The sequence below is a fragment of the Microcaecilia unicolor genome, chromosome 9 (genome assembly GCF_901765095.1).
Source record: "Microcaecilia unicolor chromosome 9, aMicUni1.1, whole genome shotgun sequence".
Lineage (NCBI taxonomy): Eukaryota > Metazoa > Chordata > Amphibia > Gymnophiona > Siphonopidae > Microcaecilia > Microcaecilia unicolor.
This window is the reverse complement of record NC_044039.1, coordinates 207,843,485-207,865,791: the sequence shown is the minus strand read 5'-3', so window position 1 is coordinate 207,865,791 and position 22,307 is coordinate 207,843,485. Positions and strand designations below refer to the sequence as shown.

Here is a 22,307-nt window from a genome sequence, read left to right as displayed (position 1 = left end):
GAACGATACAACGGCATTATAACATCCTCACACCTGTTTTCTATAGCTTTCCTAATACCCAACATTCTATTCGCTTTCCTAGCCACAGCAGCACACTGAACAGAAGGTTTCAGTGTATTATCAACTACGACACCCAGATCCCTTTCTTGGTTCGTAACTCCTAACGGGGAAACTTACATGACGTAGCTATAATTCGGGTTCTTTTTTCCCACATGCATCAACCTTACACTTGCTCACATTAAACGTCATCTGCCATTCAGACGCCCAGTCTCCCAGCCTCGTAAAGTCCTTCTGTAATTTTTCACAATCCTTTCACGAGTTAACGACTTTGAATAACTTTGTGTCATCAGCAAATTTAATTACCTCGCTAGTTACTCCCATCTCTAAATCATTTACAAATATATTAAAGAGCAGCAGTCCTAGCACTGACCCCTGAGGAACCCCACTAACTACCCTTCTCCATTGTGAATACTGCCCATTGAACCCCACTCTGTTTCCTATCCTTCAACCATTAATCCACAATAGGACATTTCCTTCTCTCCCATGACCCTCCAATTTCCTCTGAAGCCTTTCATGAGGCACCTTGTCAAACACCTTTTGAAAATCCAGATACACAATATCAATCGGCTCCCCTTTGTCCACATGTTTGTTTACTCCTTCAAAGAATTGAAGTAAATTGGTCAGGCAAGATTTCCCCACACTAAAACCGTGCTGACTTGGTCTCAGTAATCCATGTCCTCGGATGTGCTCTGTAATTTTATTTTTAATAGCAGCTTCTACCATTTTCCCCGGCACCGACATCAGACTCACCGGTCTATAATTTCCCGGATCTCCCCTGGAACCTTTTTAAAAAATCGGCGTTACATTGGCCACCCTCCAATCTTCCGGTACCATGCTCGATTTTAAGGATAAATTGCATATTACTAACAGTAGCTCTGCAAGTTCATTTTTCAGTTCTATCAGTATTCTAGGATGAATACCATCTGGTCAAGGTGATTTGCTACTCTTCAGTTTGCCAAACTGCCCCATTACATCCTCCAGGTTTACCGTGAATTCAGTAAGTTTCTCCGACTTGTCCGCTTGAAATACCATTTCCGACACCGGTATCCCACCCAAATCTTCCTCAGTGAAGACCGAAGCAAAGAATTCATTTAATCTCTCCGCTAAGTCTTTGACTTCCTTGATCGCCCCTTTTACCCCTTGGTCATCCAGCGGCCCAACCGATTCTTTTGCCGGCTTCCTGCTTTTAATGTACCGAAAAAAAAATTTTAATATGTTTTTTTTTGCCTCTACTGCTATCTTTTTTTCGTAATCCCTCTTGGCCTTCTTTATCTGCGAGGTAAAACGTCGAAGGACCGACTGACGATCCTCCTTTGCTGCAATATGGATGGGAGTGAGAAGTTGGAACACTCGTCATTGAAAACAGCCCCGTTGCTTCAAGAAAGTTAAGCGACTTCCTGTGTCATACGCAAATTCATGGATGACTGGGGAAATTTGGAAACAGTGGCTAAAGAAGTTAGACACTAGAATGCAGACACAAAAGCGTCAGATTTTGTTGCTTTGTGGTAATTGTGCTGCACACAGGGACGATGTCAGACTGTCTAACGTCAAGGTGGTCTTCCTGCCACCAAACACTACCTCTCTGATCCAACCTATGGATAAGAGCATAATAGCCAATTTCAAACATTATCGGGCTCTTGTGCTATGTCGTCTGATGAGCGTTATGGATGACCAGACTGGCAAGGATAAACGTGCTGTTGAACTGGCTGGTATTCTATCACTGTTGAATTCCCTACAAATGTAGAAAGAAGCCTGGAATCATGTTACACAGGCAACCATTGTGGACTGCTACAAGCGGGCAAGCTTTGTTAAGGATGTGGAGAGGGACGAAAACAGATGCAGCTGTTGCAAACGCATCAGATGAACAGGTTATTGACATCCCAGCCGATTTTACTGAAGAGGAGTTTCATTGCTATGTAGCTGTTGATTATGATCTAGAAACAGCTGACGACAGCACTGATGTCGAGATATGTGCCTACACGCAGGCAACAACGGCTGATGATGAAAGAGGATGAAATGAGCAGCGAGGTACATGCTGACGAAATTCAACAACCTCCTCCTGTCACTTTTGCAAGAGCGCTGAAGAGTCAACACTGTGCGGGCCTATCTGGAGGCCACTGGATGTCAGTGCTATGACAGTTTTTACCGTCTGACAGACGTAGTATATGGAACTCACAGACCCAACAGTGTACAGAGGACTATAACTGATTACTTCAAGAAGCCTATCAGTTAACGGAGACTGTATACTGTAAGTATAATAAACAGTACTGTACATGTTTATCAGATGTCAAGCTTCTTTGGGTCACAACGATTAAGTGCACGCTCCGGTTAACTGCATGCATTTCTTTGGTCCCAGCGGATTGCACTGTATTCAGATTTGAGATTATCTAGACCACCCCCCTGCAGAGAATAGTGCGGATAACAGCGTTTTACTGTACAGTAACATCCTATATAATAATTCTCACCTGGAACATTCTGAAGCTCACTCTGTGGGAGGGAAACACTGAAGGCTAGGCTGCCAGGAACACTCACTGTCACTCATGCACCACTCACTGTCACTCAGGACCCGCCCTCAGCCACGCCCCTTCCGGACATAATTTGCAACCCAACGTTCTAAATGAAGCCTCAAAAGCCCCTCTAAACTGGAACAGTGAGGCGCCAGAGATATCCTGCTTGCCCATGCCTGCAAATCAGAAGTGTGAACCGCTGTATGCCCCGCCCTCGGGTCAGAACGTCTCGACGACGAGGGCGGACCACACTGGAGGAAATATCTGCGCCGGACCACACTGCACAAAAGTAACGCACGATCCCGACAGAAACACCATCACAGAGTTCGCAGGTGCCTCGAGGGGGATTCGGGGACAGCTGCCTCGCTGACGACCGGGGGGGGGGGGGGGGGGGAATTGGGGGACAACTGGCTCGCTGACGTCCGCTCGCGAGGCTCCAAACGCTATCTTCCCCGTGCCTGCAGGGTGCTTTGGGGACAGCTGGGTCGCTGAACATGCCTCTACAGGCTGCAAACCCCATCTCCCCCTGCCCCACAACCTTGCTAGCGCCCGTTTCATCTCTCCCAGAAACGGGCCTCTCTTACTAGTAGCATAATAAAAGTAAAAAAAAAATAGGAGACACCTCCAAGGGGAGGAAGAAGGGTTTGTGAGAATATAAGGCCTGCTTTCCTCAGAGAATATCTGCTACAGGGTAAGTATCTTCACTTTCTCCGAGGACAAGCAGGCCATACTTCTCACAAGTGGGGAATCTCTAGCTACCATGCTCACCAAAAACAACAACCGTAGGACAACTGGGTCTCGCAATGGCGAGGACAGAGATCAATCTGAAACTATATACAAACAGAGAGCAGCCTGGAACAGAACAAAATGGGACTAGGAGGGTGGGGTTGGATTCTAGACCTCAAACAGATTCTGCAGTACTGTCTGTCCAAACTGACTGTTGCATCAGGTATTCCTGCTCAAGGCAGTAGTGAGATGTGAATATGTGGACTGAAGACCACGTTACAGCCTTACAAATTTCTTCAAAGGAAGCTACTGACGCAGCCATGGCTCTGACATGACCCTCCAGGGTCAGCCCATCCTGGGCATAAGTGAAAGAAATGCAATCTGCCAGCCAATTAGAGATTGCGCGTTTCCCAATGGCAACCCCCATCCTGTTAGGATCAAAAGAAAAAAAAAAAAGTTGGCTGGACTGTCTGTAGGGCTTGGTCCGCTCCAAGTAAAAGGCCAATGCTCACTTGCAGTCCAAGGTGTGCAAGGCACTTTCGCCAGGATGGGTATGAGGTCATGGAAAGAATGTTGGCAAGACAATCGACTGGATAATACACCAGAGGATGTATTATCCTCTTGCACCGAGGATATGTCTCCAATTATAGCCCACAGGGGAAAAGATAGAAGCACTGTTGTAGCTGGAGACTCAATCACCTTTTTCGGAGACGGGAAGGCGGTAGAACTAGAGGACATGAATTGAGGTTGAAGGGGGGGTAGACTCAGGAGTAATGTCAGGAAGTATTTTTTCACGGAGAGAGTGGTGGATATGTGGAATGCCCTCCCACAGGAGGTGGAGGAGATGAAAACAGTAATGGAATTCAAACGTGTGGCATAAACACAAAGGAATACTGTTTAGAAGGAATGGTTCGCGACGCCGGTAATTGGGAAACAAAACGGGAGCTGGGCAGACTTCTACAGTCTACACCTGATCGTGACTGAATAGATAGGGATGGGCTGTAGTGTAAATTTTAAGGGGCTTTGACGTTAGCTTTAGAACTTAGTACAAGAACAGTACAGTACTGGGCAGACTTCTACGGTCTGTGCCCTGAGAAAGGCAAGGACAAATCAAAGCATTAAGGACTAACGCTGATACCTCAAAAACCCGCTTCAGGGAAGCTTCCAGTCGCCTGTTCTGCATGTCCTTAAGTGTGACACCACCCTCCTTGGTAAAAATAGTCTTCTTGGTAACCGCCGTCATCAGCGCAACAGTAGGGAGGCCAAACTTGTCTATCAGGTCAGCGACCACTGGGTAAAGACGGGTCACAGACTTAGAACCCACGAGACCCCCATCAAATGAGCTCCTGAAGGGCTTCATGCACCAGGAATGCCTTAGAAGGCTTCCTTGTGCTGACCATTTTAGGACTGACCACAGCGGCTGTAGCCACCTCCCGGTCAGCCTTATTTAAGGTCTTTAAAGCACTGAATATCAGAGAAGGTAACTCGTCTCTATGAAAAACGCGAACAGCAGAGGGATCATCTGGTTCCTCCTGGAACAATTCACCCTCCTCCAGCTCCTCTAGACAAGAGGGACGGAGGGAGTTCCCAGACAGGGCAGCAAGTGAAGGCGGATGGGAAGTGGGGGGCAACCAACCCTGCCTCAAACACTACCCATCTTCTCGTCTGAGGATTCTCAAGGGGTTCCAGGGTGTGGGTTCCCAAATTTTGCAAAGAGGACCTGGAGGGGGGAAGGGGGAATCCGCAAAGTGCCGAGACCGAGGAAGGGTCCTCTTCAATAAACATGGCCGATGAAGAAGAATGGAGAAAATCCCTCCCCAGCTCCGAAGGATCCGGAGCAGCCGCAAAGATGAATTAGGAACCCCTGCAGCAGAAGAGGCCAAAATTACACAAAGGCTCCGACATCACCATCAGCTGATCGGCGGGAGCTGCATCAGCACCAGCAGACAAAATGGCATGTCAGCCCTAAGGTTCAGTGTGGGAAACGGGCGGCCAGAAACAAACGAACTCTCCTCCACAAAGGGCTCCAAGCAGTCCACCAGATGCCCACTGCAGATTTCCTTTTTCCATAGTGGGAGCACTGCTTAACAACTTCTGCCACCATGCCACCGATGCGCATCGCGGAACCGCAGATCAAGAAAAAAAAAAATCAAAGTACTCACTGCAACGTGGTCCGGAGCAAGGCACACCATCCAGCGCAGGCCCGCTACCAGAGAGGCACCACGGGACAGAGAAAGACGACAAAGTTCCATTTCTGTCAGAAGTAGTCTCCCCCCCCCCCCCCCCCCCACACACACACACAAAGGCTGTCGTTTTTTGTTGTTGATGGTGGTGAGAAAGGCAGAGAAACAGCCGGTACACAAAGCTGGGAGACAGGAGATCACGGGGTGAACCAGGGACACAAACCTACAGGTATGCATCCAAAGAGAACCACAAGTGGTCAAACACCCCCAACTCTCAACTGGCTAACAGCCCAGGAGAAACCTCAGACGAAGAATCCAGGAGCTGATGAGAAGTTGTCCACCATCTGCTGCAGATAAAGATATACTGGCTACTGAAGGGGCTGGTTGCCCCAGTATCACTCACTTCCGTTTAATCTATCTCCACCTGCTGGTAGATGGACACAACCCACCAGTTGCTGGATTCACTTGCTGCATGTGCTAAGGAATAACTTTTTCATCTCAACCAAGCTCTTTCAATGGTCAAGCCATAAGACCAGGGCATGGATCCTTCACAAGCACTGGACCTTGCTTCAGTAGGCCGTGTACCTGGGGAAGCTGGAGAGGAACTGCGTCCAGCAGTTGAAATCAGGTCCACGTACCACAATCTCTGCGGCCGATACAGGGCTACAAGAATTAGTTAACCCTGGTGCAAAGTGATCTTTTTCAACAAGCTACATTCCAAGAGCCAAGGAAGGAAGACATACAGAAGATGTGTCCTTGGCCAGGGTTGCAGTAGAGCCTTGAGCTCCAAGCAATTTATCGACCATTGAGATTCCTGTTTCATTCAGGTGCCCTGTGCTAGATGGAACTTGTAATCAGCTCCCCAATCCGGCTTGCTGGCATCCGTTGACACCACCTCCTATTGTGTTATCAGAAAGGGAGCTCAGATGGTCAAATTCCTGGGTGACAGCAATCACTCCATACTATGTCTGGCAAGCAGCATCCAAGAAAGTTGAAAGTTGTATTTCTACGACACCGGAGACCAGTGGCTGAGAAAAGATTCCTGAAATGGCCGCATATGAGCCCTTGCCAATGGCACCACTTCCATCGCTGCCGTCATTGACCCCAGAACTTGGAAATAGTTCCAGACCATCTGTTGAATCAACTTCAACCTCCTGTGCTCCGTGAGGAAGATCCTCTCCTGTGCTGTGTTGAATAGAATGCCTAGATACGCCAGAGTCTGTGATGGAGTTAGTCTGCTATTGTCGAAACTGATCACCCAAACCGAATGAAGAAGATGGACCACTTTGACAGACACCGTCTGAACAGGACAACTAACAAATGAGTAAGTCGTCGCAACATGGGTGAACACTGATTTTTTGGCGCCAAAGGAAAGCTGCTACAACTACCGTAATCTTTGTAATGTTCTTGGAGCCGACACGAGACTGAAGCCCTGAAGTGGAAGTGATGGTCCAGTTTGCAAAAAGTACAAACCTCCAATATGGCAGCCATATGGGTATATACAACTGCAAAGAAAAAGCAGAGTGGGTGTGGACACCCTGTCTGCCCAACAAAAAATAGCAATACTTCCAAAGTTTGAAAAATGTTTATTCTCTTATCATCAATCCAATATGTTTAAAAACCATACAACACGCACCAAGAAGCTACCCAAAAAGACACGGGTCTGTGTTTCAGCAATCATGACTATATCAGGAGTCATAACATCTGCTTGCTTCTATGTCTACTTCTGGCAGGAAACAACACGCAGAAGGTAAGTACGCCTCCTTAAGACTGAGGGCGGTGAAAAATTTGCTCACTTGAACCTAGGCTATTACTGCTCTTAATGTCTCCATACAACAGCAGGATACTCTGAGACAATGGTTTAGAACTTTGAGATCTAAGGCTGGACCAAAGTTGCCTTCCTTCTTTGGGACAATGATGTAGATTGAATATCTACCTTGTCCCTGTCCAGCCTGGGAAAATGGAACAACAGCCTTTAGCGCCAGCAAGGAATCTACAGTGGCCTGAACCTCAACCACCTTGGTTCCCTTTTGACAAGGGGACAGCAAGATAAGAACGACGGGCGGAGAACTCTAACTTGAAACCTTCTGTAAGAAAATACAGAACCCACTGGTCTGATGTGATTTGGCTCACTTCTCCTGAAATTCCTGAAGATAGACTGGATCAGCCGCGCATTACTGGGAAACTCGGGAGGCATGGGTGCTCTAGCTTCCTGTCCACATGAAAGATTGGGGTGCCTGAAAGTACAACTTCAAACCATATTGCTGACAACCAGGCCTGCACTATCATCTTGAAATTGATAGCCCCCTGAAGACCAATGACCGGAGGCTTACAGGTAAGCCTCTGGCAACCTCAGTGGCTTGTTTCAGCTACCCTTCTAGCTTCCTATCCTGTATGTCTTTTAAGGTAACACTCTCTTCCACAAGCAAGGTGATCTTCTCAGTCACTGACGTAACCAGGGAGCCTACCATGAAAAGCTGCAATTTATCTTTCTCCTCCCGAACTAACGGATAGAGGCATGCTATGGCTCTTCCCACTCTCAGCCCCAAGTCCGATGAGACTCATTCTGTTGTAATCAGGTCTCGAATGTCTGGATGCATCAGGAATACCTTAGGACCTCTAAGCCCCTCATGACCAATGAAGATGGAACTCCTGACACCAAAGCAGAAGGCTCCTCAATGGAAAGCACTGCCAGTGCCTCAGAAATAAAAGAACTGAACTCCTCTTTATGAAACAAACTCAGTACTTTCGGATCATCTCCCTCCTCCAACAGCTCCTTCAACAATGGTTCCCCTGACTAGACCGAGGTCACATTGGATAAGGAGGGAGAAGAAGGATAGTCTCATCTGCCCATTCCCACTTCTGGTCTACAATTTCTATTACAGACACTTTGCGCTGTAATAGAAATCCAAGTTATATATATTGTACCTGGGATAATGGAAGGCTAAGAGACTTGTATAGGGCCACACTGAGCTGTAGAAAGAATTGAACCTGGTTCCCCAGGATATCAACCCTCTACCAAGCGTCAGAGCAGCAGAATTAAACCTGGTTCCCCAGGTCCACAACCCACTGAACTAACCATTACACTCGTATCTACACTAGCTCCCCGTCTAGGTTGGAGGCATCCACTGTTAGCACCTTCTGAGGTGGCGGAATTTGGAATGGTAGTCCCACAATCAAATTCGTCCAAACTGTCCACCAGAGAAGGGCACGAGTCAACTCTGAAGGAATCTGGATGACATCTGCAAGGTTCCCAGTTGCCTGAGACCACTGGGAAACTAGGGTCCAATGGGCTTCTCTTAAGTGGAGACATGCCATGTGGTCCATCAATCTCAACACTTGCTGAGCTGTGACCTGCTTGCTGCTTCAGACATGTGAGGCAATTGCTGATAAGGTCTGTGCTCTCGATTCTGAAGAAAAACCTGAGCTTGCAACTTATCTAGTAGGGCCCTATGTATTCCAATCATTAGACTAAAAGAAGGTGGGACGGGGTAGTTTATGATGAACCCTAGTAAATCTAACACCTGAATAGTTAGGCACACTGACTGATGCCTCCCTCCTGTGATGTACTCTTGACCAGCCAATCGTCCAGATATGGAAACATGCACATTCCCAGCCTGCACGGATATGACGCTATTAATGCTAGACATTTGGTGAATACCCTGGGAGTTGATGTGAAGCCGAATAGCAGTAAGCGATACTGGTGATGGGGTTTCCCTATTCAAAATCCAAGATACTTCCTGGGACTGGGAAGTATCAAAATGTGGGTACAGGTATCCTTTAAGTCCAGAGAGCACAGACAATCGTTTGTCATAATCATAGAAACATGACAGCAGATAATAGCCAAATGGCCCATCCAGTCTGCCCATCCTCAGCAATCACCATCTCATCCATTCAATGGTGAGAAGTGCACCCAGGGAAATCACGATTAAGCACAACTAGAATGTAAATTGTAAGCCACTTCAAACCGAAACATGTTTTTGGGTAATAGTGGGATACAAGAATGCATAAATAAATAAAATCTTGAACTTTTCTTGGACCAAGAATTTGTTCAGGGCCCTTCGGTCTAGGATGGGATGAAATCCTCCCATTTTCTTGAGCACAAGGAAATACCTTGACTAGAATCCCTTCTCTTCTTCCTCTGGTGGCACAGGCTCATCATCATTGGTCTGGAGAAGGACGGAGATTTCCTCTACAAGTACCTGCTTATGCTGAGAGCTAAGCGACGATGCTCTCGATGGGCAATTTGGTGGTCTTTGACACCAATGCAGGGCGTAACCGAGATGGACTATTTGAAGAACCCACCAGTAAGAGGTTACAAGGGGCCGCTTGTGGTGGAAAAAAATTAAGTCTGCCCCCTACCAGTAGGCCGTTCGGGATGGTTCCGAGTTCGGCTATGCTCTCTTGGAGCCAGTCAAAAGCTTGTCCCTTGCTTCAACTGGGGCGCCTTCTAAGGACAGGGTTGGCAAGGCCGAGAACACTGGGCCTGGGGCTGCTGGGCGAAGTAGGAAGGCAGAAGCAACCTACACCTTTTAGTAGGTTCATCGTTTAGACCCACTCAAAAACCTCTATAAGGAAGAGGATGCAGCTGGATAGTGCAGAGGCAGAGTTTGGATGGTGTCTGTATGTTTCTTTAGGTCAGCGAACTCCTCCACCTTATCTCCAAAAATGTTGCTCCTTTCTGGGGTGACATTTGCCAACCTCTCCTGAACTGCCAGTTCTAGGTCAGAGACACACAGCCATGAGAGTCTGCGCATCCCCACACCTATAATGGAGAATCTTTTATCATCTCTTACATTTCTTGTTAAGATCATGGAGAAAGTGGTATATGCTCAACTAGGGTATTTTTCAGAATAGTATATCAGATCCTAATCAATTCGGTTCTTGGACTAACCATGACACCGAGACCCTGTTAAATTCTCTTTCTGAAACTGTCAGAACTGATTTTGACAAACATAGGCATTTCTTACTGATTCATTAGATATGTTGTTGACATTTGATACCATAGACCACTCTATTGTGATTAACAGATTAAAAGCGACAGGCATGAAAGATGTAGTTTTACAATGCTTTCCTTTTAAAAAAGCTTGTGTGTGTGTTGAAAGGTTCTGATTATTATCCTAGATTCTTCTCTTAGTCTAAAATTTCACGTGAAGATCATTCAAGATGCTTTTTTTCAGATTGCAATTATTGAGATGTTTAAGAGAGTTTTTGAATCGGGATCATTTTCAGATGGCGATTGAGAATGTCAATACTCTATGTTTTGATTATTGTAACAGCTTTTTGGCAGGATTGTCAAAGAATTTATTATTTACATTTCAAGTGGCACAGAATGCTGTGGCTAGAGTTCTAGTGGGATGCCCCCGATTTTGCGTATATTTCATCAGTGCTGAAACAACTTCACTGGCCTCCAGTTGAACGCAGAATAGAGTACAAGCTGATTATCTTTAGTATTCAAAATTTTGAACAACAAGGTCTCTACTTATTGCGGCAGGGTTACATTTTTATCAACCAGTAAGAGACTCGAGATCTACAAATAAAACTCTTCTGGAAGTTCCTTCATTTCGATTGGTACATCTGAAAGAGTATTGCTCAGCCATTTTTTTTTTTTTAACAATCGTGGGTCCACAGCTCTGGAACTCTTCGTCTCTTAGAATGAAGCAGATAAGAGAGTTTTGGGGGGGTTTCTTGTAAGAGATCAAGAGTTGAAGAGGTTTTTGTTTATAAAAGCTTATGAAGGAGTGTGATACTGATAAAGGGAGAATTGAGCTCTAATTTTGGCCTTGGAGAGGGACTATTTATATTGGGAGGGGAGCAGCAGTTTAAGATATATATGCTTGATTGATGTTTTTATTATGATTGTGTTTTATTTTATTATGTATGCAATCCACTAAGCATTATTTAAATCATGCGGAATATACTATTTTTTTTTAATAAATTTCTCAAGAGTCACATGTGCACCTGGCCAGATATTTTCTACACTCCAGCTGCTTGCTGGCCAACTGTGAAGCCTGCTCTTGTGGGAGAGTAACTGCAAGATGTGGAAACTTGTTTTCTATTGAAAATGAGCACCTTAGTGTACTGCAGACCAAAGACTGCAAGTAAAAGCTCATGTACAATTGGTAGGACTGGATGTGGGCAATAAGCATTGAGGCCTAAATAGTTTTCCTCCCAAACGAGTCTAGTGTCCTGACCTCTCTAACTGGGGGTATTGAGACACAAGTCTTGAACCTCCTATCTCATTTGAGAGCGGATTCAACCACCAGAGAATGGTGTAGCAATTGAGCCCTCTTGAATCTGGGAGCCTTTTGGATGCGGTACTGCATATCTATCTTCTTAGGTGCAACCTGCACATAGAAAGTTCATCAGTGCATCCTTAAGGATAGGGTGCAATGCACTCCTTCCTTAGGAGGAGCCTCGTAGTCCAAGACAGGCAACATCTCCGCCCCAGGCTCTTCCTCCGCTTCTAACTTAAATTGGAAGGCAGAAGTCATCTCCCTGCTATAACTGGTGAAATAGTGAACCTCAGGTAGAGATGTACATCTCTTTAGGTGGGGAGGAATCAGAAGGTATCCCATAAGACTCTTCCTCCAAGAAGTAATGTGGGTCATGCTCTGAATCCCATGAGCTGTCCCATTCAGACTTCTTCATATTCAGATTGTACTGAATGAGTCTGTGCCTGCCTTGACTCAGTGGATCCATGTCCTCACCCTGAAGAGCCTTAAGGTACAGCCCTACTCTGATTCAGAGGAAGCTTTGTCCCCCAACGTTGAGAGCGGTACTGTATGTGTTAAGGTCAACACCCTTCAAGGTGCTGGCGTCGTCTCTGCACCGGTATGGAAGGTGCCTCAGGAAGAACCTGAGTTTGATCCGCAGTTGGTGCACGCATCCTCAATCCCTGAGCAGTTTGCAACTGCAGCATCTGCATGGCTCGGAACCACTCATCAAAGGAAGACATTGGCAAAGGTGGGAGAACTGGAAGAGAGGCACCCTGAGAAGGCATCGGTGTCAAACCAGTAGCAGGGACCTGGCTGCTAGGAAACTCATACACCGGCACCTCTTCAAAGGAGGGTAAAAACTCTTTCTGGTACCAGCGATGCTCATGCCCTGGCGCTCCTGGCACTGTGCATCGAAAGGACTAATGCACAGCATCGGGGTCCTTTGGTGCTGATGAGGACGACATCAAACCCGTACAAGCCCTCGATGTCGGGTCTGATGCTGACTGGTCCCGTGGCCTACTCTCAGCGTCCAATATCGAGAGAGGGGGAGACCTCCTCAATGCTGGTGCACTTCCAGTGGATACTAAAGTCTTGACCTTGATGTTTGCCAATGCTTCCAGTGCTAATGTTAGAGGAGCCAAAAAGCTTCTCCTGTTGAACCTGCCTTGCTCTGTGTCCTCAGATGCATCTGCAAACAGAGGGAAAGAGAGTTAGGCTCACGGTAAGATCCAAGGCATCCGATGCACCAGTAAGTAGATCCGTCAAGGAAATTACCCGATTACATTGGGTGCACCTTTTGAAGCCACTGGGGGTATTCTTGGCCGTCAAGAAAGGGATAGCTTTCCTAAATTTTGAACCAGATAAAGGGGCAGTGTTCAAACTGAGTTAGGGCTCTGACCTAAAAAGGGCCTAGCAGTACAAAAAAAAAAAAAAAAAAAATCAAGGAAACCAAGAGCCAAAAAAACCCCAAAACAAAACCTAAAAGGCCCTTTTGCAAAAGGGTTGTAAGGGTAGTGCCGGCTTGGAGTGCAGCAATTTGGTCCTACCACTGGGCTCCCGTAGTTCTGACTCTCGCCATACACCAATTCCAACACTAGAAAACATTTTTTTAATTTTCTGGCACCGGGTGCTGCCTAGTTACCATTGTGGCCCCTACTACCTCTTAAACAGGAGGCAGTAAGGGCTCTCCCAGGAAATGGCCATGCAGCAAGTGTTTAACTTATGGCACGGCCATTTCCTTTTTTAAATGAAAACAGCCTTTTACCGGTGGCGGTAAAGGCTGCTTAGTAAAAGAGCTCCTAAAAGAAATTAAAGGGAAACTGATGAAAAAAATGATCTAAATGGACTGAAAAACCTGCACAGGAAGGCACCATCAGAAAGCACTGTGAGGAGAACACTATGACCTGTACTACCTGATCCACGAAAAATGAAGACTGAAGGACCCGTGCTCATGCATCAGGTGGGAAAGCATTTGCACATGCATGGTGGGATGCTACTAGAATGTTCTTGATCTTGCTAGTCAGTCTCCGCACTGGACTCCACTGGATGGCATCACCCAGCTGTGAGAATACTACAGCCTGCTTGTCCTCAGATAATGGCAGCTGCTTAGTCTAAATTTTATCTCTTATCTATAGAGAATTACCCCCACTGTACTTAAGGAACGCTTGCTCTTACTAGACCTCTAAGGGACTTTATGAAATAGGGCACTGCTATGTCAAAAGTTCAGTCAATATACCAGTTACCCTTTGAGCACAATATGGAAAGCAAGGAGATCTTGTGCCTGGATTTATAGATCCACCACCCTCTTCAAAAACAAATTCCTGCTTGCACAAAAGTAACTCTTGTCCCAGGGGCTTGGTCTTGACTAAACAGAGCTCAAAGGGCCAGATGTATTGAAGAATTTTCCCAATATTACAGTATTTCCTTGGGACAAATGTTTACTACATCTGATTCAAAGTCAGGAAGAAGCCTATAAACACTGGAAAAACATCAAAACTAATAATATATGTCATAGATTTAATCATAAGAAAAAAAAGCGCATTTAACATTAATAAGATATTTGAAATACTATGATTTAGATTGGTCTGCTGGCTAACTGCTCTATCCAAAACTCAATACGGTTCAAGTTCTACTATAAGGTAAACAGTAACTATTAATGCACTCCCCAAATATGCAAACATAATACCACTTCAACAAGACAGGCAACACATTTACAAATTAAAAAGAATAATTTGACAACTCAACTCCTACATTCAAAACATCACCCATTGAAAATGCCTAAACCACTGTTTACAATGGAATTCAATCTCTGTATTAATAATCACCTTAGTAAATATTTTGATGCCATAAACAATATTACAAAACTGAAATTGGACCAAACTACAAGGACACAAACTCTTCCAACTCATGAATAAACTACTAGATATCACACCAGTTACAACCAACAGCAAAGATACACCAGGAGCAGACAATCTCACGAGATACTTCAACGAGAAAATCGTACAACTGCGACTTAAAATCCCTACCAGTACCACCGATTATGCCATACTCCTTGATTGTCTAGACCCAGACCCTGGTGTATACCCGACAGAACCTGGACCAACTTCGAGATTATTATCGGAGGATCTCATCTCCCAAACACTCAAAAGATTCGCCAAATCTCATTGCAAACTAGATATATGCCCAAACAACCGTATGACATTTGCCCCTCAACAATTTATAACAGACCTAACGAATCACGTGAACTATATGTTACAAAATGGACTTTTCCTGAAGGAGAAAGGAAACATTCTACTCACACCCATATCCAAAGACGTAAAAAAAAGTGCTAACGAACTAACCAACTACAGGCCAGTAGCATCCATTCCCTTAATAACCAAAATAACGGAAGGGATGGTGACCAAACAACTCACAAACTACTTAAATTCTCAATACTACATGACTCCCAGTCATGATTTCGGTCTAACCACAGTACCGAAACAGTACTAGTTACCCTCATGAATAAGTTCAAACAAACGATTGCAACTGGCAAGAATATACTACTTCTACAATTTGACATGTCTAGCGCCTTCGACATGGTTGATCATGGAATACTACTATATATACTCGAATACTTTGGAATCGGAGGCAACGTTCTCAATTGGTTCAAGGGGTTCCTAACCACACGATCATACCAAGTGACATCTAATTCGACTACATCAGCCACATGGATACCTGAATGCGGAGTTCCTCAGGGATCCCCCTCTCACCCACCTTATTCAACTTAATGATGATACCCTTGGCCAAACTACTATCAAACCAAAACCTCAACCCATACGTTTATGCAGACAACGTAACGATCTACATCCCATTTAAACAAGATTTAAAGGAAATTTCCAATGATATCAACCAAAGCCTACACATCATGCATTCATGGGCGGATGCATTTCAACTGAAACTCAATGCAGAAAAAACCCAATGCCTAATTCTCACCTCTCAACATAACACGAATAAATTCACCACCATTAACACACCAACACTAAATCTTCCAATTTCGGATATACTAAAAATTCTTGGAGTTACCACTGATTGACACCTAACTCTTGAAAGTCACGCGAAAAACACAACCAAGAAGATGTTCCAATCAGTGTGGAAACTAAAAAAAGAGTAAGACCTTTCTTCCCAAGGACCGTCTTCCACAACCTGGTACAATCAATGGTACTCAGTCATCTAGACTACTGCAACGCACCCTACGCTGGTTGCAAAGAGCAAATAATCAAGAAACTTCAGACAGCTCAGAAAACAGCAGCTAGACTCATATTCGGTAAAACAAAATATGAAAATGCGAAACCCCTACGAGAAAAGCTACACTGGCTCCCACTCAAAGAACACATCACGTTCAAAATATGTACCCTAGTTCACAAAATCATTCACGGAGATGCCCCAGCCTACATGTCAGACCTGATAGACTTACCACCCAGGAATGCTAAAAAATCATCCCGCACATTCCTCAATCTTCACTTACCCAACTGTAAAGGTCTAAAATACAAACTAATGCATGCGTCAACTTTTTCCTACTTGATCACACAATTCTGGAAAGAGCTGCCACGCTGCTCGAAAACGATCTACGAATTAACTAACTTCCGCAAACTACTGAAGACTCATCTCTTTAACAAGGCATACCACAAAGACCAACAAATGTGAATCCCTACACATATATCCAGAATTGTCTTACAACATTTGCTTGTTATTCTACTATCATGTTTCATCACTACCATAGTACCCAAGATCCTTATGTTCATTTCCATCATTCATGATGTATTGTACACTGAGCCTGCAAAGAGGTGGGAAAATGTGGGATACGAATGCAATAAATAAATAAAATAAAGACAGTGAATAGGTGATATTATGTGTGTCATGTCTTACAAACCTGATCAAGTCCTTAAACTATACATTTCTGCACTGGACTCAAAACAGGTTATCATCAAACAAACTCGCCATAAGAATAATGAGTAAAATCTAAAATTAAAGGAACATTTCGCAGATTCCTACTAATCAAGTTTGATTAGTTCATGTTTCTGATGTTTATTAACCACTAATGCAAAACACACCTGGCAGATAATCTGGTTTACAAAAAAAAAAAAGTTTGCCCAATAAAACGCTCCATTGATTAAAAAAGCAGCACAAAACCCTTGTAAACACACAAGATATTAATTGATCTGTCCCCTCCCCCCAAACAGAAGATAATGCTGTAAAGCAGCAGCAACAGCACTCACCATCGCTCTCAGCCCTGACAAGCAGGGACATGCCCTTCAGCCGCTCCACGTAACCGGAGGACACATGACCGGTGCCCCGATCATCCCACTGCCGGTCCTCATTCAACGTGTAGACCTTCACCCGTCGCCGGGTGTCAGTCATCCTGCCGCCCGCCCTCCCACCCCCCACACACGCCCGAAACTCTCCTCTGCTTAGGCGCGGCCCGGGGCACCTTCCCAAGAAGAAGACGAGGGGGGGGAAAGGGGGTGAAAAACAAAGCTAGAGGTGGGGGCAGAAAGCGGGGCCTCTCTCCGTCACGGGTCCTGGGCTACAAAAGCGGCATTTTCGCAAGTGGTGGAGGACCTGCAAAACAAATCAGCGTGCAGGATTTTGGGCAATAGGATTATTGTCGTTGTTAGGTTTGTTCTTGTTTCCCCCCTTCTCCCCCAAGAATAGCCAACGCCTCACCGCAATTGTGAAGATTACCTCCCCCCCCCCCCCCCAGACCGACTCAAGCGGTTAAAATAAACCAAACTTAAAAAAAAAAAGCCAAGACAAGGAGGTCAAAGAAACAACGATGAGAAAGGACGAGACGTCCTGACCCGTCCCCGCAGCCCCGTTGACGCTCTCCGGTTCCCTCACCGGAAGGTTCTGTGTATATAGTCCACCTTTATATACATATTATTTTCTCTCTCTCTCAGTCCTCCAACCAGGTTCTCTTCCCCAACACCCAGGCAGGCCGCAAAAAAGCAGCCGTCTTACCCCCCTCCCACCACAACTCTCCCGTCGACCGCAACGCTACGAAACGTTAAGGGCCAAAATAAAACAAATAAATAATAATCATAAAAACCGTTCGGCGTTCCGACCTCTGCGCCCGCTGCCTGACTTAAGGCCGAAGTGTAAAAAAAAAAAAATTGTGTTTAATTTTCCGTCTCTTCACTCACAGACCCGCCATCTTGGTTCCCCTCTCGCTAGTGGCACGGGGTCTCCGCCAAGCGAGTGCACGGGCGGCCCGCCAGAATTTAAAGTTACAGTAACCCTGGTGGCGGCGGCTGCTGCGCTCTGTCTCTGTTCTACGGCCGTAGTAGTAGTAGTAGCGCGGCTCCCAGTGAAGCAGCCCAGTAGATAGACGGCTTCCGTTCATCAGAAGCAGCAACAAGCCGTAAAGCAAATGAACCGATGCGAAGGAACTTGTTTTGACTGAGGCAAGCAGTGCTGTTGCCCGGTGTTGTGCGATGGTGATGACAGGGCAGTGACGGTCTGGTTTTGGGATCTCTCAGAAAGGATGGAGGAAAGGTCTTTCTTCCGCTTGGTAGGAAAAAAAAAAAAGTAATAAACTGCATGAGAATACAATTCTTGCTAAAAATGGATACGAGAGTAAAGGAAACCCACAACAAATCTCACTGCATAGGGTGATGTAACCTGTGTGCAAACACTGATCCTTTCATTTTCGGTTTGAGCCAATTAAAAGGATTCCGGCTTCCTTACAAAAAAAAAACAAAAACTACTTTTGTTCATTCTACTTTTGCATCCTTTTACACGTAGAATTTGTGCCTAATTGCCTTTCCGCGTTTACTTCTTTATGTACATTTATCTCACACCCTGTTCCAGAGTTACCCAGTTCTAAGAGGGAGGGAGACTTGAGGCTACTCCTTGCTTTCTGACAACCCTTTCCGTTGCATTATGGGGGATGATGACTTGTCCACTCCCAGAGCTGCAGTTACCCAGATCCCGAAGGGACATTTTGAGCCAGTGCTGGATTTTGAAAATACCCACACTGATTTCGGTGTGTAGCAGCTGCATCAGGGACTGCAAAGTCAATACTACTTTGGGATGTAACTTTAAAACTTAGGAATGGCCAAAAGGCTGCCTCGAACTGGATAACTCGCTATTTCTGCTGTCCCAAGAGGGCTTACAATCTAAGGGGCTTATTTACTGTGGCACACTATCTGAAATATGTAAGGTAAACGTTCCCTTCACTGCTTTCCCCCCCCCCCATCTCTAATCGGATAGTGATTTCCTTGTGCCCCCCCCCCACCCTGTCCAAAAACGTGGTTTATAAAATCATTTCCCATCACCATCCTTAAAAAATATATATTTTTAAAAAACATATACACAAACACGCATGTAGCCTCTTTCCACCACCCCACCCCCATCCCGACTTCCTTGTCAACAAGGGATACCCCTGGAGCGGTGTTGCCTAAATGCGGTCCTGGAGTACCCTTTGCCAGTCGGGTTTTCAGGATATCCATAATGAATATGCATGAAAGAAGTTTGCATATAATGAGGTAGTGTATGCAAATCATAAGTACATAAGTACATAAGTAGTGCCATACTGGGAAAGACCAAAGGTCCATCTAGCCCAGCATCCTGTCGCCGACAGTGGCCAATCCAGGTCAAGGGCACCTGGCACGCTCCCCAAACGTAAAAACATTCCAGACAAGTTATACCTAAAAATGCGGAATTTTTCCAAGTCCATTTAATAGCGGTCTATGGACTTGTCCTTTAGGAATCTATCTAACCCCTTTTTAAACTCCGTCAAGCTAACCGCCCGTACCACGTTCTCCGGCAACGAATTCCAGAGTCTAATTACACGTTGGGTGAAGAAAAATTTTCTCCGATTCGTTTTAAATTTACCACACTGTAGCTTCAACTCATGCCCTCTAGTCCTATTATTTTTGGATAGCGTGAACAGTCGCTTCACATCCACCCGATCCATTCCACTCATTATTTTATACACTTCTATCATATCTCCCCTCAGCCGTCTCTTCTCCAAGCTGAAAAGCCCTAGCCTTCTCAGCCTCTCTTCATAGGAAAGTCGTCCCATCCCCATTATCATTTTCGTCGCCCTTCGCTGTACCTTTTCCAATTCTACTATATCTTTTTTGAGATACGGAGACCAGTACTGAACACAATACTCCAGGTGCGGTCGCACCATGGAGCGATACAACGGCATTATAACATCCGCACACCTGGACTCCATACCCTTCCTAATAACACCCAACATTCTATTTGCTTTCCTAGCCGCAGCAGCACACTGAGCAGAAGGTTTCAGCGTATCATCGACGACGACACCCAGATCCCTTTCTTGATCCGTAACTCCTAACGCGGAACCTTGCAAGACGTAGCTATAATTCGGGTTCCTCTTACCCACATGCATCACTTTGCACTTGTCAACATTGAACTTCATCTGCCACTTGCACGCCCATTCTCCCAGTCTCGCATATTCATTGTAGATTTCCAGAAAATCTGACTGACAAGGGGTTCTCCGGGTCTGGACTTGAGAAACAGTACTGATAGGGTCCAAGTGGTAGTACTGTGAGATTACAACTAGGGAGTCAAGAAGCACCATTTTGGAAAATGGTGCAGCAGAGGCAGGAGCAACTGAGGATTGCTCCTTGCCCCCCACTGTACAACCAGGGATGCCCCAATAGAATAGGTTAAGAAAACAGGGAACTATAAATAATTTTTTTTAAATAGTGTAGGGCTTGGGGGGAACAATTTTGTAAATACAGTTTTAAACCATTTGGGGAGGGGGGAATGCTGCTGAGAGAGGAGGAGTTTACTTGCATCACACATCCAATTCTACAATCCTCTCCCCGTAATCTCACACTACTCATACCTCCACTCAGAGAAATATGTATACCGTATGTCTTCATGCCTTAATATTGCCCTTTAAACCTCCCATTGTCCCCTTCCAATGTTTCAATGTCTGTGTTCCATTGTTATATTCCTTAACGTTACTTGACTGTCTCGCTTAAATCTACACAATGTAATTGATAACCAAGTTGTAACAAATTGAATTTCCATCATTTATATCATATTGTAAGCCACACTGAACCCGCAAAAAGGTGGGAAAATGTGGGATACAAATGCAATAAATAAATAAATAAACAGGCTAGACCCTTTAAGTTTCTCTCTGGAAGTTTTGGCTTAAAATTTACCAGGTTGATGTTGTGATGTCCACAATTAACGTCCAATATTGTAGTTTGCACTGTTGCTGTAACACAGCTTAAGAAATAGGTCTTTAAATTTGTACCTGAGGCAACAGAGGGAGAATTGACTTTCCAAAGCTGATAAGGAGCATTGTTAGCTTCTCCTGCTCTGCAGATGTGAACCGAATGGTGCTTAATACTGTACTTTTGTCCACCAAAATCAGTGCTGGATTTATGCATAAACTAAGTAAACTCTAGTTTAGTTTTCATTTGCAAAATTACTAAATTTTTTAGTTTTACATTGGCTAAAAATAAAGGAAAAGGCAAATACACATCATTTTGATGACAAATATATTCAATATATACATTTATTTTGTACTGTGTTTATTTGTAGAAATAACTATGAGCCATCAAAACTTCATTAGGTTCTTAAATCTGTCAAACAGAACTCGTAGCAGGTAAGGTCTGATTCAGTTTCTACAGGGTACTGTCCAAAGGTTGGTACAAAATCCTGGCACAGGCAGGCTTGACTGAGTATGCTGTGCAATCGGCTGTTGAGATTTCTGGACTCAGTCTCTCTGGAGATGGTGCTGAAGAACCAATTTGAATCCAGGTCATTGGCTTCTTAACCAATAACCCTGTATAACCTTAGAACACTGGAGGCGATCCAAAGGGAGGGAGTCCAAAGTACAAAAAAACAGCACAGGTAAAAGAGCGTGATCAGCCTTCGGAGTTAGGGAATGTCAGAAGGCTCATCACGCTCTTTTTACCTGTAACCTTAGAACACTTACAGAACTGTGTGATATTTCAGCTTCCTGAGAAATGACAGGAAATGCCTCCATTTTGAGTCAAAGGAGGCATGTTTAACATCCTGCTGATCCAAAGGACTTTGAGATTATTGACCTGAAATTTTAGGGCTTGTTTCTAACTGTTCGGCCTCTGGAATTAAGTTCTCCACAAATCGTTCGGTACAAAACCAGTGAAGTCATGGATAGGTAGTACACCACCACCGGCGGCTGCCGATACACGGATATTTCCGCCCCTATGTGATCCTTACTAATCTTTCCCACCCCACCACCAGGTGATTGACCCTCTCACTGTTAGAAGAAAGTTGCTGCAGCAGCAGTTAACTGGGTCTGCCTGCTTCCTCTTCCAGATTCACTAAGAAGTTTGACCTGTACAAAGCCTGTTTCAGAGGTTGAGGTTGATCTTGATAGTGGAAGCAGAAGAGGATGAAGCAAGTAGTCATAGGTAAGAAGTGCAGTTGCTGTCTTTTGCTGAAAGGAAGGGAATATCTGGGCAGAGGAGATATGCAACAGTGAATAATGGGAGGGTGAAGGGGGGGGGGAGATGAGCAAAATGGTCTGGAGAGGGGTGAGCAGTGGGGGGGGGGAGGGGAAGGAGAGATTGAGCAATGAAGGAAACCAGGAACCAAAAGAGAGA

The 22,307-nt window shown here is 45.1% G+C and overlaps 1 protein-coding gene across 2 annotated transcripts in view; it reads right to left on the bottom strand.

Annotated features, from left to right (window-relative positions):
• The window catches only part of PPP4R3A (protein phosphatase 4 regulatory subunit 3A), a 135,379-nt gene extending 117,485 nt beyond the window's left edge, over positions 1-17,894 (bottom strand). For both annotated transcript variants that reach the window (XM_030214551.1, XM_030214553.1), the window contains exon 1: positions 16,950-17,894. In XM_030214551.1, the coding sequence (XP_030070411.1) occupies positions 16,950-17,091 (142 nt within the window). In that variant the 5' untranslated portion in view covers positions 17,092-17,894. The remainder of the gene's footprint in view (positions 1-16,949) is intronic.
• Positions 17,895-22,307: the final 4,413 nt, after the last annotated feature.